This window comes from Myotis davidii, unplaced genomic scaffold (assembly GCF_000327345.1).
Source record: "Myotis davidii unplaced genomic scaffold, ASM32734v1 scaffold193, whole genome shotgun sequence".
Taxonomy (NCBI): Eukaryota; Metazoa; Chordata; class Mammalia; order Chiroptera; family Vespertilionidae; genus Myotis; species Myotis davidii.
In genome coordinates, this window is record NW_006284616.1 from 138,518 (window position 1) to 153,660 (window position 15,143).

Genomic DNA, 15,143 nt, shown 5'->3' on the forward strand with positions numbered 1-15,143 from the left:
AACCAACATTTGCACACCAATATTCCCCTGGATTCTACTTTTGTAATGTGGCGCATCGTCAAACACTAAGATGCTGGACTTGACCAATCTACCATCCTGGCTTGGAAGGTAAAGTGCAAGGTCGCGTACATTCTCAAGATCACTCCTCACCTTTACTGAATCATTTTGTAGACTCTTGAACAAGCCAGAAACTACTCTTTTAACTGTACGCATTTCATTAGGATCTAATTGTTTTCCTTCAGAACTTTTGAATATGCGGCTCAACACTTCAACATATTGCTTAGTTGAAATAATATCTTCAGTACCTAAATGTTTGAACAACTGATGAAAGGTACCAAGTTCTAAAGGTAGTTTGTACAAATAAGGTTTAAAATCAGATTCATATTCTAGATTTATCACCACCTCTTCAGGCTTCAGAAGTTTCCAACCATCTTCTACCATCACAAAAGCAACCCCCCGCAGCTGAAAACGAAACTCCCTTTTTTCTGTACTGAGAAATTCATATATGCTCCTTAAGACCTTTGCTCTCGTTTTAACCATTTCTTCATCCAAAGTTGTAATGTTGCATATGTTTCTGCAGTTATTAATGACTTTATCAAGAGGGGGGTCCAGGTTAACATTAAGCATACTCAAGACTTGTTCAAGCTGTTCTTGAGGACCAAGGTCACTACCTTCTTGTTCTTTGATACTCAAAGGTGTGGCTTTCTCTGGAAGAATAGGGCAGGATGTCCATAACAACTGAAGTACATCACATTGTTTGAATTTTGGATTCACTTGTGCTCCACTGAACTTTATAAGAGGAAGTGTTCCATTTACCTCTTGATATTGAGGATGAAATCTAATGAATTCAGCAGGGGCTCGCTCGGGACATAAGAATGGTATTAAAGACAGTTCTTTCAAAAAATTTCCAGATAACAAGTCTATTCGTTCTTGGAATATATGATGGAGAAGTATATCAACTGTATTTTGCAAAGTCTCTTTAGACCAGTTTTCTGTATTTGCTCTCACTGAGATTTCCTTAGCAAACTGTAATAACTGCTGCTGAGAAAGCATGTATTTTAGTCCGATGTTTCTTAAGAATTCCACCCAGGAGGTCATAAATGCAACTTGATTTTTGGGTTTTATAAGTTGTTCCAATTTTTTAAAGAAGTCCTTAGGAATAAACAAATTTTCTGGAAGCATAACTTCAAAAACCCTCACAGTTCTATCATAGAAATGTTTTGCTTGCTTTAGTCGACTGTTAGCATCATAGATTATCAATAAACTTTCCAGTTTTTCAAAAAGTTGTTCTTTGATCTCTGACAATTCCTCAATATTTGATAATCTATTCTTAAGATAGATCAAATGTTCTAATTTTGCATCATATGAGAGATTTTCAATTCTTGGTAATAGGTGTTTCAAATATACCTCTAAATCGTCTACAGGTACACAACCAAGCACCTCATATAGTTCTTTTAAGTGTATTTTTTCTTCAAGAAATGCAGATGATGATGATTGTGTCCACTTTTCCACTTCAGCTGAAGGAATACTTTTTGTAAGTACATAGCATGTTCCAAATTTTGCAATGCTCATGTAGCGACCACTGATGGATTTGTAGCATGGAAGTGACTTTAAAATTTTTACATCATCTTGGGACATCAAGTGACTCAAATTGCAGTTGAAATACATCAAAAGTGCTTCAAAGTCATTTTCTACTAATTTTTCAGTTCTAAATGTTGAAGTTTGAACCATATAATGTACAGCCCTCAAAATGCTTGTGGGGCTCTCTATGTTTGCTGTGTGACATGACAACAGAGGAACAAATGTACTATCTTTTGAACATATTTTGTTCAAGGCAAGCTGAATACAGCCAGCTTTCATGAGAGCATGAAAGACTTTATCACTTTGGGCATTTGGAAAAACTGCAATATGCATGAGGCTTAGAGGAAGCAGAACATCCCCTTCAGGAACTACAAGCTGATTGGCTGAAACAGTAAACTTTGTTCCTGGAAGCAATGCCCAGTCTTTTAGGATATCAACAACAATGTCAAATGTTGGTTTTGTTTCTTCTTGTTCTTCTTTCACATTTACAGATTCACTGATAAAATGCCATGCATTCTTAAGCCAGGACTCGCTTGCAAAATTATCTTTCCACTTTGTACAATTTTTGGTCTTATATTCACGAGGCAATACAGAGGATAACAAATCAGCAAAGCTGGAAATGTCAAACACTTTTGCAACTTTACAGTTCAATAAAATATTACCGTATTTCAAATATAATGTATTCATGAACAAATCTTTGCGTGATGGAATCAATTCATGGTATGTTGTTAGAAACTTCGGTCGTTTTGCATCAAAAGTTTGCAAAACACTGTCCAGTGTAATGAGAAGGGGAAGTCCCTCCACTTCCATCTCATTTTCTTCTGCATCCTTAAAACAATAATCAACTAAAAGTTTTAAACTATGAAAAAGTTTTAGGTTAGTCTGCTGGAGTCGACAAGGCAGCTTCCCAATATGGCAATTAGTATCAGGAGAGGAAAATGTCATTAAAAAAGACCTAACATCAGCAGGAGTTACATAACTAACAGGAATATCTGCATCTACAAGACAGTGGAACAGATTAGCTGTTTCATCACAGTTGTAAACCAAGTTGAAACCAATTTCTAAAAGTAGGTGCTTCAGTCTATAGACATTTTCTGCTACTGTTTTCCGTGTTGTGATATTATAATCTGCATTTTTAAGGTGTTGTAATTCATCCTGCAGTAAATTGTCAAAAAATGGTCTAGTTTTATTTGAAGTAGACATATTAATCCAAGTAATTATAACTGCGGAATGCAAATCAGAGCCATCAATATTTGGAGCCCGTACAACAGGTAAAAGACGTTTCATATCTTCATGAATGCAACTATAAAGTGCTTTCACTAGACAATATAAATCTGGTTGTAGATTAAGCCTGTTAACTGGGAAAAATGATAAAAACTTCTTTAAAGTGTCCTTTACAACATGAATAGGCGTGTTCTGTAAAACTGATAATGTTGGATCAGAACCAGGGAAATATCGCTTTTTTAACTGGATTAGTAATTCAACATATGCAGGAGCTATTAATGCTGTCATTAAGCTGTTATTCCAGTCACTTCGAACACCAACTCCATTATCATCACGCCACAGATTTCTTCTGGCTGAATCTAGAGCAAAGTGGCCATTCATATGAAATGGTAATCCCGTCTCTAAAGAGAGGGGCAAAAAACAGAAGGCCCTGTGGGGTTTTTTATAGTTGTGAGTAATGCAGGCAGCTACTCCACCACGAGGGAAGAGGGTAATATCTTGGTTCTTGTGAGCTGATATAACACTCTTAGATACTTTTTCCATACTTGAAAAACCTGATCTATTACAAATTAGCCATGTAGTAAGATTTCCTTCAGAGTCCTCAGTATCCATTGTATAGGTGATCTGTTGAACTGGTATATCTTTGAGCTGCCTCTTTTTAGTAACACTGTCAATTACAGATGCATGAAATTGTTTCCTTTTCAATCTGTCTCCATCAGTGATTTTTCCCTTTACGGAATACAGAACATTTAGAGCTCCAGTAGTTTTATCTATTTCACAAATAGAAATTTTTTCCATGTGATTAAGAAACATTAAAAGTTCTGCCCCATCTGATCGCAATTTGTCTAAAAGATTCTGGACCATTCTATCTGATGATGGAACTGAAGAAATTTCTGAAATTTTTGCCATTTCTGCATTACGAAGAGGAAATCTAAACATTGTGCAATTATCCAGTTTAAAGTGGGTTCCCAAATAAAGATCCAGAACATCTGAGAACTGTGTCCTAAAATCTGCATCCAAATCTCTAAACATACGTCCAGGACTAATGGATGTAGCTCCTGGTGCGTATCTGGCATGAGGATCAAAAATACACAGGATATCATTGCCAGAAATAAAAGAAGGACAGTCTGTAATATGATACACAGAATTGAATCCTATTCCATACTGTCCAGTTTTATAAGGATTTCCTTCTTTGGTGCCTTTTCCAAGATTCTGAATTCCTCTCACATCATCGTCTGTAAAAGGTTGGTTGTTATACACACAAAGTGCTGGCCCCTGCAATGGGGCCCACTTATCATCAAATATTCTATCTACTGGATGCTGTCTAGGATCAAACACAAAACAGATTTCTGTGGCTTTTGCATCATCAGCATTTTGAAGAAGTTCTTTCAACATCTCCTTTTCTGAAGGATAAGCATTAAGGATACTCTTAATTCTGCTGGTGAGTTTTTCTTTCTGTCCAAATTCTGAGCCAAGTGTTGTAAAACAGATGTTGGATGCATATCTTTCTAAGGCTTTATGCCGTTTTGGTACTGCTCCTAGTTTTACAGCTACTTCCCTGGGTATATCAGCATGACAATATTTTACAGTGGTATCCTTTACTTTTATCCAGGGACAATCATTGTAGCATAAAGATTTAGCAGGAAGAAGTTTAAGATTAGTATCTGGCAATAATATTTTGCCATAATTTTTCTCACAAAATTCTTGTTTCTTTTCTCTAATGACACTCCATATTCCTTCACTAATTATTCGCCGGCAAAGCTGAAAAGTCTCTTCTGTTATTTGCTTTGTTCCCCTTTTTTGATCAATGGATTCCAAAACAAGGGCAAAATCTTCAACAGTAAATGACTGCCTTACACCCACACTTTCAAAAAGTTCACGGAAATTATTTTTATATTTATTAGGCAACTGATAAAGGTAAGGTGCTGCTTCAAAATTCAAATGAAAAGAAACTTTTTCTGAGTCAACATATGCATTCTCAACTAGAATGAAGCTAAAGGTTTTTAACTTTTCAACAATTGATAACTTAGTGATTTCATTTTGCATCATTGCTTCATGAAGATATTTATAGCAAGCATTGGTGATATTCTCCTGGTATAATGTAATTCCATCATTAACTGATTTTGCAACTTCTTTCAATTGGTTTACAACCAGATCAACTGTTGGCTTCCTTAGTAATCCCAAAAACTCCTTAACAGCCAATGGCACTGAACCACAACCTCTGAAGGAATGTGAGTTTTCATTTAGAATTGGCTGCAAAAGACAAACTATATCTTGATGCTCAGCGGTGTAAAGGTCAGTTGCTGCAAACATGGTTTCAGGCTTAAAGCTGTTACCTTTCCAGTCCAAAGAAAAACCTGCTGGTTTTGTTAGAAATGGAAGGAAGGGGATTGTTTGATACTTTGCAGCAAAGTCCTTTGCTCTAGGATCCCTTATTTTCAGTTTTTCATCAATAAGACTTAATAGGATACTACTTCTTAGACAAGCAGCAGCATGATCACTTTTATTGATTTCAGTTACTGACTCTGTACGTTCTAGCATGTCATCCCATAAAATATCATCTTTTGCCATACCTAACTGAACTAGCTTAATCAAAATAATAGGATTAAGATAATCCTGAGTAGAACCATAAGGAAATCGTCCATCTTTAGTATCAAATAACTTTGCAACTCGTCCTTCAGGATGAATTAATCTTGATGGTAAAACCAAAGGATGTCCCTCTAAAGAGCAAGGAATACATGGAGTAACACGAAGAATTCCTGAGAATTCATCAATTTTTTCATTTAAAACAAAATTCATTAAAGGATCTCTGAGTTCTGCTTCAATTTCTTGAATATTTGGAAAAAATACTTCTGAAAAAAACTGTTTCTCTGAAAATGTATTCTCAAGCAGTATCTGTTTGCAGCCAGCTTCTTCAAATCCTAATTTTACTGAAGAAGGAAGTTCAACAGCACAAAGGTTTTTTGACCCAGTCTTCTTGAGGTATTTTAAAAATATCTTGAAGGCTGCTGGACCAACATCTCTTTTAAGTATTGAGTCATCTAGAAATCTCACATTCTTCATGGAAACCCACATAGATCCATCAGAGAAGACTCTGGTCAATTCTTTCCCTTTTCCATGAGCTATATCTTCATAAAATCCTTGACAAATTACAGAAAAATCATCATGAACTAAATTGGGATCAGGCCACATTGCATAGTAAGTATAGTCCATTAACTCCCCACTGGTGGCCAGGTCACGTAGGACACTGAGTGCCTCTAAGTAAGCTTTCACAATAACATGTCTCATGAAGGTGGTATTCCATCGTCCTTTTGTATCTGTCTTCCAGATTTCTTTTCTATTGGAAGTTACAGCAAAGCACCCATTGATGTGAATTGGCAATCCTGTTTTTATTCGTAAAGGCAAATAGCAAAACATCTCTCCAACGTGTGGTTTCACAGCCCACTTCTGGTCCTGGACTTCAGACAACAGAACTCCTACTGCACCACAAGGAACCAGTCCTAGTCTTCTTCCACTTTCATTCAGGGAAAACTTCAGAGCCTCTCCTGTATCCATGCAGGTACATATAAGCCACGTGGTGCACTCTACTGTTTTTTGTGACAACTCATCTGATTGCTTTTTTGATTGCCCAGATTTAGCCATTTCAAAGAGAGCAGCTGGGTCATCATCTGGACCTCTAAAAAGTGGTGAATGTAAATCAGCAATCCTTCTGAACACATGGTGAAATTCTTCAACTGTGATCTGAAGAATGCAAGATGACTTTGGTGCATCAGTAGGCGGCTTTTTATTACTGCCACTGCAAGTTTTCATAAGCTCAGCAGCTTCTTTTAAAACACTTAAGATAGGTGTATTCAATGCTTTGGAAGAGCAGATTTTTTTTTTAATTATTATTGTATCTTGTGCTAAGCTGGGATTGCTTTCCTCAATTTTCAAGTACTTCAAATACATTGAGTTTACACTCTGAGTGAAAATGATAAGCCTGTGTCCACACAGACTAAACTCATCCACAAGAGAGTAAATATCTGCTGTATTATAACAGGTATTACTAACTTCACTCACAGCTGTAAGGTGTTTCTACAGTCAAGGGTAACTGACAGCCAAAAACATCTATAAATGGTTTGAACTGATTAGGAAACTTCCTAAGTCTTTTCTGTTGTTTACTCCAATTAATTTTGATCCCAGGATTAGATCTGTCTTTAATGTGTTTACTGATATGGTTTATGTTTGGATCGAACATTATCATGAATTCTCGACTCATAATGATAGGAATGTCAGTAATATGGTACACAGAATTAAATCCAAGACCAAATTTACCAACTTTGTCTACTTCTCCTCTTTTTAAAGATTCCCCTAACCTAGTTATGTTAACAAAATCTGAATCTGAGAATTCAGAATTATTGAATGACCACAAAGCAGGCCCATGACACGCTGCCATCCCTGGGTCCAGAAGATTCTCTCGAATATCCATATTTCTTCTCATATCAATCATGAAACTGCATTCTGTTGCATTTGCATCATCAGCATTTTGAAGAAGTTCTTTAAAAATATCTGACACTGAAGGGTACTCTTCCAAAATATTTTTAATTCTTACAGTAAGTGGTTCTCTTTGTCCAGACTGTTCAAATCCCATGTTTTCAGGATTGATCAATCTTGTACTAAGGCATGGAACTTTCAGCCACTCAGCAGTTTTCATAGGTATGTCCTCATGTACCAAAATGATTGGTTCCACTGAATCTTCCAATAAGTCATTAAGATCATCAACTTTGATGTCACAATAACAGCATTCATGAATTGACTTCATGATTAGTTTAGAAGGATTTCTGTTATGATGTATAGGAACTGGTGTGTTCGGGCTTACTGGAATCTGATTGCTATATAGCCATCTGATAATATTTAACATAAGATGAAGATTTTGTTTGCTTTCTTGTTCACTGAGATCTTGATCACTTTTGAGATATACCTTCTGAATAACCATGGATATATGATCTGATGTTAGCTCCTCTATTGAACCACAGACCTTAAACAGTTGGTGGAATTTTACCATGGTTTTGGGCACATTATGCAAATAAGGCTGAAGATCAAGATCATGGAATGGTTTTATCACAGCTTGGGCGAGGGGACAAAATTTTTTGCCAGTCCAAACCCAGGGAAATTTTAAGGCTCTGAAAGCATCTTTCCCTTCATTTAAATGATCATGCATGAATCCATAAATTTCAAGCAAAATATGTTGGAACTGGTAGTAGTCTTCATCACTAAAAGTTTTCGAAGTATACCACTCAACAACAATTTTAAAGTGTTTCAAGACTGCACTAATGCTAGGTTTTGTGAAGATACCTAGACCTTTTTCCAAGTTCACATGGATACTTTCAACAAGAGGAAGTGCTGAGCCAACTAGAATTGCATGGGCTGCATCACACATCTCTGGTGGTGCACAAAGACTACAGAGATCCCCTTTCCATACTAAAGAACCTGGATAATTTGGAGGCCTTTTCTTGCAAGCTGGAACCCATTTTATTTTCTTCAGTGTCATCATTCCTTCAGATGACTGCAACAATGTATGATTCTTATTTAAAACCAGTAAGAGTGTTTTGGCTTTCTTTGTGAGAACTTCCTGATTTGAACAAGCACTGACCTGTAAGGCTTCAATTTTTTTTGCCACTTGTACAACATCTTTCTCTTTGAGACTGGCTTCGTTTTTTAAACCAATCTGTCTTAAAGAGTGAAGAATATCTGGTGAGGTAAAAACTGAAGGTGGGAAGCAAGTTTCTTCTTCACTATAAAAGAGATCCTTTAGTACTTCTATATCAGGATCAAAGAGTTCACTGGCTGATACCATTCTTTCCTGTGAAATCTGGATGAATTTTAATGGCATTAACCAATCAAGTACATTTGGATTCTCATTTTTAAGAGAGGACAGATTCTCAAGGATCCATAACATAAGGTGTGTTATCTCTACATGTGAATAAAATCCATTTTCAATATCTTTTAAAACAAGCTTTAAGCAGCTAGAGGTCTTTAACGTCTCTATTTTCAACATGTTTGCCAAGCGAATAGTAGCTTCATCATTGCTGTCTATTACTGAAATAGAGAGTCGCAGATCTGGAGGAAGTTTGGCAGTATGGTGCAAGACTTTACAACCTTTCAGTTTTGTATAAGAGGAAATTCCCTGACCAGATGAATTGTTAATTCGTTTAAATATTGCCAATTCCTGAATTATTCTTTTTTCCTTTTCGCTGCTATCAGTTAAAGTGGCTAGGAACTTCCTCAGGGCATCTTTGTGTGTCGGAAGTAATGAAGCTATTTGATTACACAATTTTTGCAATGGCATCTTCTCCATTATCTGCAAAACAGCACTTGGTAATGGTGAATGAATGTAATTTTTAACAAGTGGATGTTTTATGAAGGCATCTAATTTCTTAAGGACAATCCCTCCAAGTTTCTGTACAATGTCAGCTAAAAATTCCGGAAGTTGTGCTTCAGATTCATCATCTAAAATGACTAATGATGGAATCCTGAGTCTAATGAGTTCCACACATGTCTGACCTTCTTCTAGTGTAGTTCTGGGGACGAGTGGCATCTCATCAAATAAAGTCAAATCCTCTGAAAAATGTATATAGAGATTCCTCCAAACCATTTTAAGCCATGAAACAGATGGATGATTTTTGTCTTCATCAAATGGATACCATTGAACGATCAACTCTCTGCCAGGCCAGAATGTATTCATTACTTCTTTGATTAGACGTGCAAATCGTTCTGGATTTAGAAGCTGCAGCTGAGTACATGGTCTTCCTGTAAATCATATACAGACATGTTATAAATATGTAATTCTACTATAACTTATTTAGCTTTCTATTCCTGCAGATTAGACAGTGCTAGACAGTCATTTTGAGAGTTTTAAGTATATTGTAAAAATGCAAAAATTCAGCATAACTGGACTAATATAATATTTAAATAACAGAAATTCTACCCATAAATCCATATTTATAATAACCTAAGAGATAAATAATTCTTTATGGAAAGTGCTTATTATTTTAAATATATATGTAAAATGTATTTACGTGTGTTTTAAAAATTATCCTATAATGTTCTACAAATGGGATCAACGTGGATAAGAATTTTTTGTGGTTATTTTTCATAAATAAAAGTACCAAAGAAAAGTGGATAAAGTTTAAGTAAGTACCATTTTATTTAGGGGTATATACGTAATTTATAAGCGACCACAACATGAATTTCTTTTTTTCATGTCTGCAGGAGCCACGTGGCTGCACTAGATAACAAGAAGGGCCTGAAGTAAGAACACAAATGTTGTAATGAAGTAAGACCAACACTCTCTGAAGCAGAGACAGCAAGGAAACTTAGTTTTCTTTCAATCACACGTGTCACTTAAGCTTCCTGGGACTTGCATGCTCTCATCTGGAAAAAGGATGAGGATGAGGTTCTAGGTCTCAAGACTTCTATATTTACATGCCAAAGTAAGGAGCATATTCATAACTTTAACCACTGGTCTAGAAATTAACACTTTATTTCTAAGTGTATTTTGTGTTTCAGAGTATTTATATTACCAGTAGGAACAAAATTTTGAAATAACACTATATACCTATAGGTATGTATTTGCCTAAATAGGGAAATAAGAAATATCTTAAATTCAATCCTATGGAAAACTAACATCATTTTCTCCCTGTGTACATATAATTTCTAGACTCTTGAAAGACTAATTTTGAAAAAAGATATAAAAGAGGACACAGCTCAAGCGCCTTGAAATTTCTGTATATCAGTATATTTTAACACCCTTATTTCACAGGCTTACACATCAGGAAGATGACTTTACCTTTGTCCAAAAAATTATCTTTCATGTTACAATAGACATTTTAAAATTACTGCCATGGAAGTTTAAGCAAGGGCACAGTTTTACAACTTTTGAAATCTATAAATACCCAAATTCTGAATATTTTCAGTTTCTACATTGTATGATTTAGGGTAAATCAAGTAGTAATATTTGAGAAATAAAATTTTATCAGGAATTTGATTAATATAGTCTCCTTGGTTGATAAGTCCCATTAAAATATAATTTTTATAATTAATTTTTAACAACAATGTTTTAAACAAATGCTTACTGAATTAACAAAATAGAATATCCAAATCATAAGAAATGTAAAGATATAACACCAAAGATACAAAAATGAGTTAAAAATTAAAGTTCACAACACTCAGAAAACAAAAAAATTAAATATTCACTACACTATGTTCTAGGTTAATAATTGCCAAATAATGCATTTTTAAAATAATTCTACCCAAAATCCATGCATGAAATTTGACAATTTATAAAAGACATACCTACCTTCAGAAACATTATATAACATTAACATATAAACAAAATGCCAATAAAAGAACACACTCCACACATAACATGCGATTAACACACCAGTCATGCTGAACTAAAACACATAATAGAAAAGAAAGTAAAGGAGAGAGAAAATGTAGTAAGACACAATTCTAAGTACCTATGTCAATCCAATCTGAAGTTCTAATTTCTATTTATTTTGTATTTAAGCCTTTATAAAGTTTTTAACTCTAAATTATAAATGTTAACCAGAAAAAAGTCTTCATGTCCTGGTTTAGAAAGTCACTGAAATTACAAAGCACCTCTAACAGTATCAGCAAAATAATTTTTAGCTTTCTAATAAATGACTTATGTGTTTGTGGCCTTGCCTTTAAATTTATCAGCATTGTCAAAAGTACTTAACTATACAGAACTGAAAGTATTCCTAGAGACAGAAAGCTTTTATCTAAACTATTATATGATTATTTAATTTAGAAAGAACTCTTCTAAGAGTAGTTTCTGCTTTAAACTACTCTTCAGTTCAAAATAATAACATCAATGTACTGAATGAAAGACTGCACTGTTTTTTGTTGTATACATTTATTTATGTGTTTATGCTCAGTACTAACTTTGAGAATGATTTTCAACATGGATGGAACCAGAATACTATGGACTCCTTCAAAATTTACTTAACCAAAAAATCTCAGTCCTTATTACTTTTATGAGCTAAGAGTTTACTACCTGACCAGGCCCTTTCAGAGTTGCAGCCAGCTGACTACTCTGATGACCCAAGGCTGTAAGTACAGCAACAGTTTTTTATACTTTTTTTGTACAGGAAGTGGCAATGGCAGCTTTGATCATTGATGAGTTCTAACAATGCTCCACTGTGTAGAGATATCCAAATCTCTTTGTAAACACATAGGGGATAAAATAAAGGTTCGATTAAACGGTAAACAGTAAGTCACATTTAGCTGTTTGAAGTCAAATCTTCAAAAAAAAAAAAAAAAAGGAAAAGAAAGCCTCCTGCCTACTAAGCACTGCACAAGATTAGGGGCAGCATGGCACGCACTGTGGGGCCCAGCGGAAACTTCCACTCTAATGTGGATGAAGCACACAGAGGTGGTTCAAAAATAGCACTAGGGGTCAAATCTTAGTAAATCAGCACACCGTGGCTGCCTTCCTTCTTTTTATCTTGAATAGGAGTGCAGCAACAACTGGGAGCTCACTCACATAACCAGAGCTCATGGGGAGGTGAGAACGATGTATGCAGCCCATTTCCATGAGATTTTGTTTTCCTCTTTGATTACACCTTAAAAATGATATATTAAATAAGGTTTAATAATACATAATAATAGTAGTTGTAAATGTAAGCTATTTTTTAATACAAGTTAGAAACCAACTTTAATCTTTGTATGAATTATCAGTATAACAATAGCTAAGTTTCTAAATTAATTGTTATATAGGTGTAGCCTGCTTCAAAGAATAGATTGATTCCAAAAAACATTTTTTACCAAAAATTTCTGTAAAGCAAATCTTGTACCCTCTAATTTTCCAAGTAAAAAATGAACTAAGAGAAAAATAATTCAGGTTAAGTAAAAAACCTTTTATTTTAAAAAAAAGGACAGTCAAAAGTGGCACACAAGGAATTATAAGAGTGATCAGCTGATTGTTCCTAATAAAGCTGTCTTAGCCACTGTAATTTTCCTCTGCTATTCTTCCCTTCAGGACACCAAGCCGTAAGGTTCCCTCCCTTCAGCGATCCAGAACTGATGCCCCTCAACCCTTTTTATTCTCAATATTTATGTGTACCATATAACAGAGGTATGTTCACTCTCGGACTTTCCCACTAAATATCACAGCTTGAAATAAAGATTTCCACATAATTTTTCCATTTGAAACTAATTTTTTTATGAAATTAATGATTCTAAGCCATTTAAATATGGTTTTATTGTGGTATATATAACTACCACCTACGTACCTATATCAGTATAGTTTCCTCTCTCCTTTAATAGTTATTACCACTAGAAAAAAAGTGTTGACATAATTTCATTTTAGGTAAATGAAAAAGTATGATTCAAAGAATCAAATGAACAAAAACATCAGGCTACAAATGAACACAACATTTAGTCAGTTATCGTACCTGAATAGCCCCAGAGAAGTTGTTGTGCTAGAATGTAATTAAATCTTTTCTTAAAAAAAAGAAATGTCACAATTTTCACATGATGACTACAGAAATTACGGTAATCTGTATCTTAAGATAATACTGTTTTGTATTAACATTGTTTGTCTTAATATATCATTATATAAAACAAAAGCCATAAACAATTCCAAACATAGCAAATTTTACATTTTAGATTTAAAACTGTATTTCAATGCAAACTAAATTTAAACTATATAAGGTCAGGAAATCTTAGTTCAGAAAGAAAGCAAAGAAAGGAATATGTACTTTATATGTCCAAATTACATTTCAACAACAAAAATAAAGTCATTTAATAAGCTCCCAATGGGCTTCATGTACAGGCCATAATCACATAGATATTCTAGATAAGAATTAAGAAAGGAAAGACATTTGATTTTTAAAAGTTTTAGAGTATCTTTACAAAGTATACAATTAATTCATTAATTCTGACTTTATAATAAATAAAGGGAGGTTTTATATATTTCTACGGCTCGCTTATGGTAACCACCAATAATTAAAAACATCAAAGAATTACTCCATGGACATCTAATCCATCCTCTGCTTAAAGCAAGCCATTTATTTGATCAAGTACATCTCTACAACTTTGTGAGATGTTTGTGTATTTGGGTGCCTCCAGCTAAACTTGGCATCAAATGCAGAGATCACTGGTCTTACCAAAAAAATTAAAACTCTTCAAATCTTAACATCATTTCAATTACCTTAGAGTGCTAAATATAGAGAAAAGAACAAAACTAACATGATTCCAGACTTTGCCTAATAGAATAACAAAAAGGCATGTAAGTAGGTAATTTTTTAAAATATATTTTTATTGATTTCAGAGGGAGAGAGAGATAGAAGCATCAATGAGAGAGAATCGAGAGAAAGAGAGAGAGAAAGAAACATTGATGAGAGAGAATCACTGCTTGACTGCCTCTTATACAAGCCCTACTGGGGATCGAGCCTGCAAACTCGGCATGTGCCCTTGACAGGAATCAAACCTGGGACCCTTCAGTCTGCAGGCCGACGCTCTATCTATTAAGCCAAACCTGTGAGGGCAAATTTTTATAAATAAATAGGTACAGAATATGAGTGTTATGAGGAGCTCAGTACTATGTTAATACACATGGTCTATGTAAAAGATGAGCAAGAGGTAGTGAGATGGAGGAATGACAAAGGAAACCATGTGCAACACACCTAAGGGAGAAAAAGAACATGTTGCTTTCCAAATATGAGAAATATCAGGAGAGATAATAAAGGATATAAGGAGATTATTAATAATCATCATATAGCAAACACTGATGTACTCTTTCCATGTTCCAGGTATCTTTGTAACACCCAGAGAATGGACCCAGATGAGCCAGATAAACCAGAGGGGCCTCAGAAGAAATGTTAAGGATTTTGGCCTTTGTTCCAAAGAAAAAGATGAAGCCTTTGGAAGATTTTCAGATAAGAAATGGAAAGATAATATTTTACAAAGATAATACTAGCAGTACTGTTTTATTAACCAGAGAGGCAAGAAGGGATGTGAGGAGATTGAGATTATTTCTACATTCCAGGTGAGTACGATGGTCTCCGGAATGAGGCTGAAGATGCGGTTGAGAGGCAGAAAGACTTCCTAAAACATGACCCTAAGCCTGGCCTATAAACCAGAAGATCACGGTTTGATTCCCGATCGGGGCACATGCCCAGGTTGCAGGTGCAATTCCAGGTGTGGGGCATGCAGGAGGCAGTCGATCCACGATTCTCGGTCATCATTGATGTTTCTGTCTCTCTCTCTCTCTCCCTTCTTCTCTGAAATCAATCAATAAAGATATTTTTTAAATAAACATGATGAAAATA

The 15,143-nt window shown here is 34.9% G+C and overlaps 1 protein-coding gene across 1 annotated transcript in view; it reads right to left on the bottom strand.

The window, feature by feature from the left end:
* The window catches only part of SACS (sacsin molecular chaperone), a 58,996-nt gene that overhangs the window by 3,201 nt on the left and 40,652 nt on the right, over positions 1 to 15,143 (bottom strand). Inside the window, 2 exon segments of the mRNA XM_015572421.1 lie at positions 3 to 6,861; positions 6,863 to 9,594. Of these exon segments, the coding sequence (XP_015427907.1) occupies positions 3 to 6,861; positions 6,863 to 9,594 (9,591 nt within the window).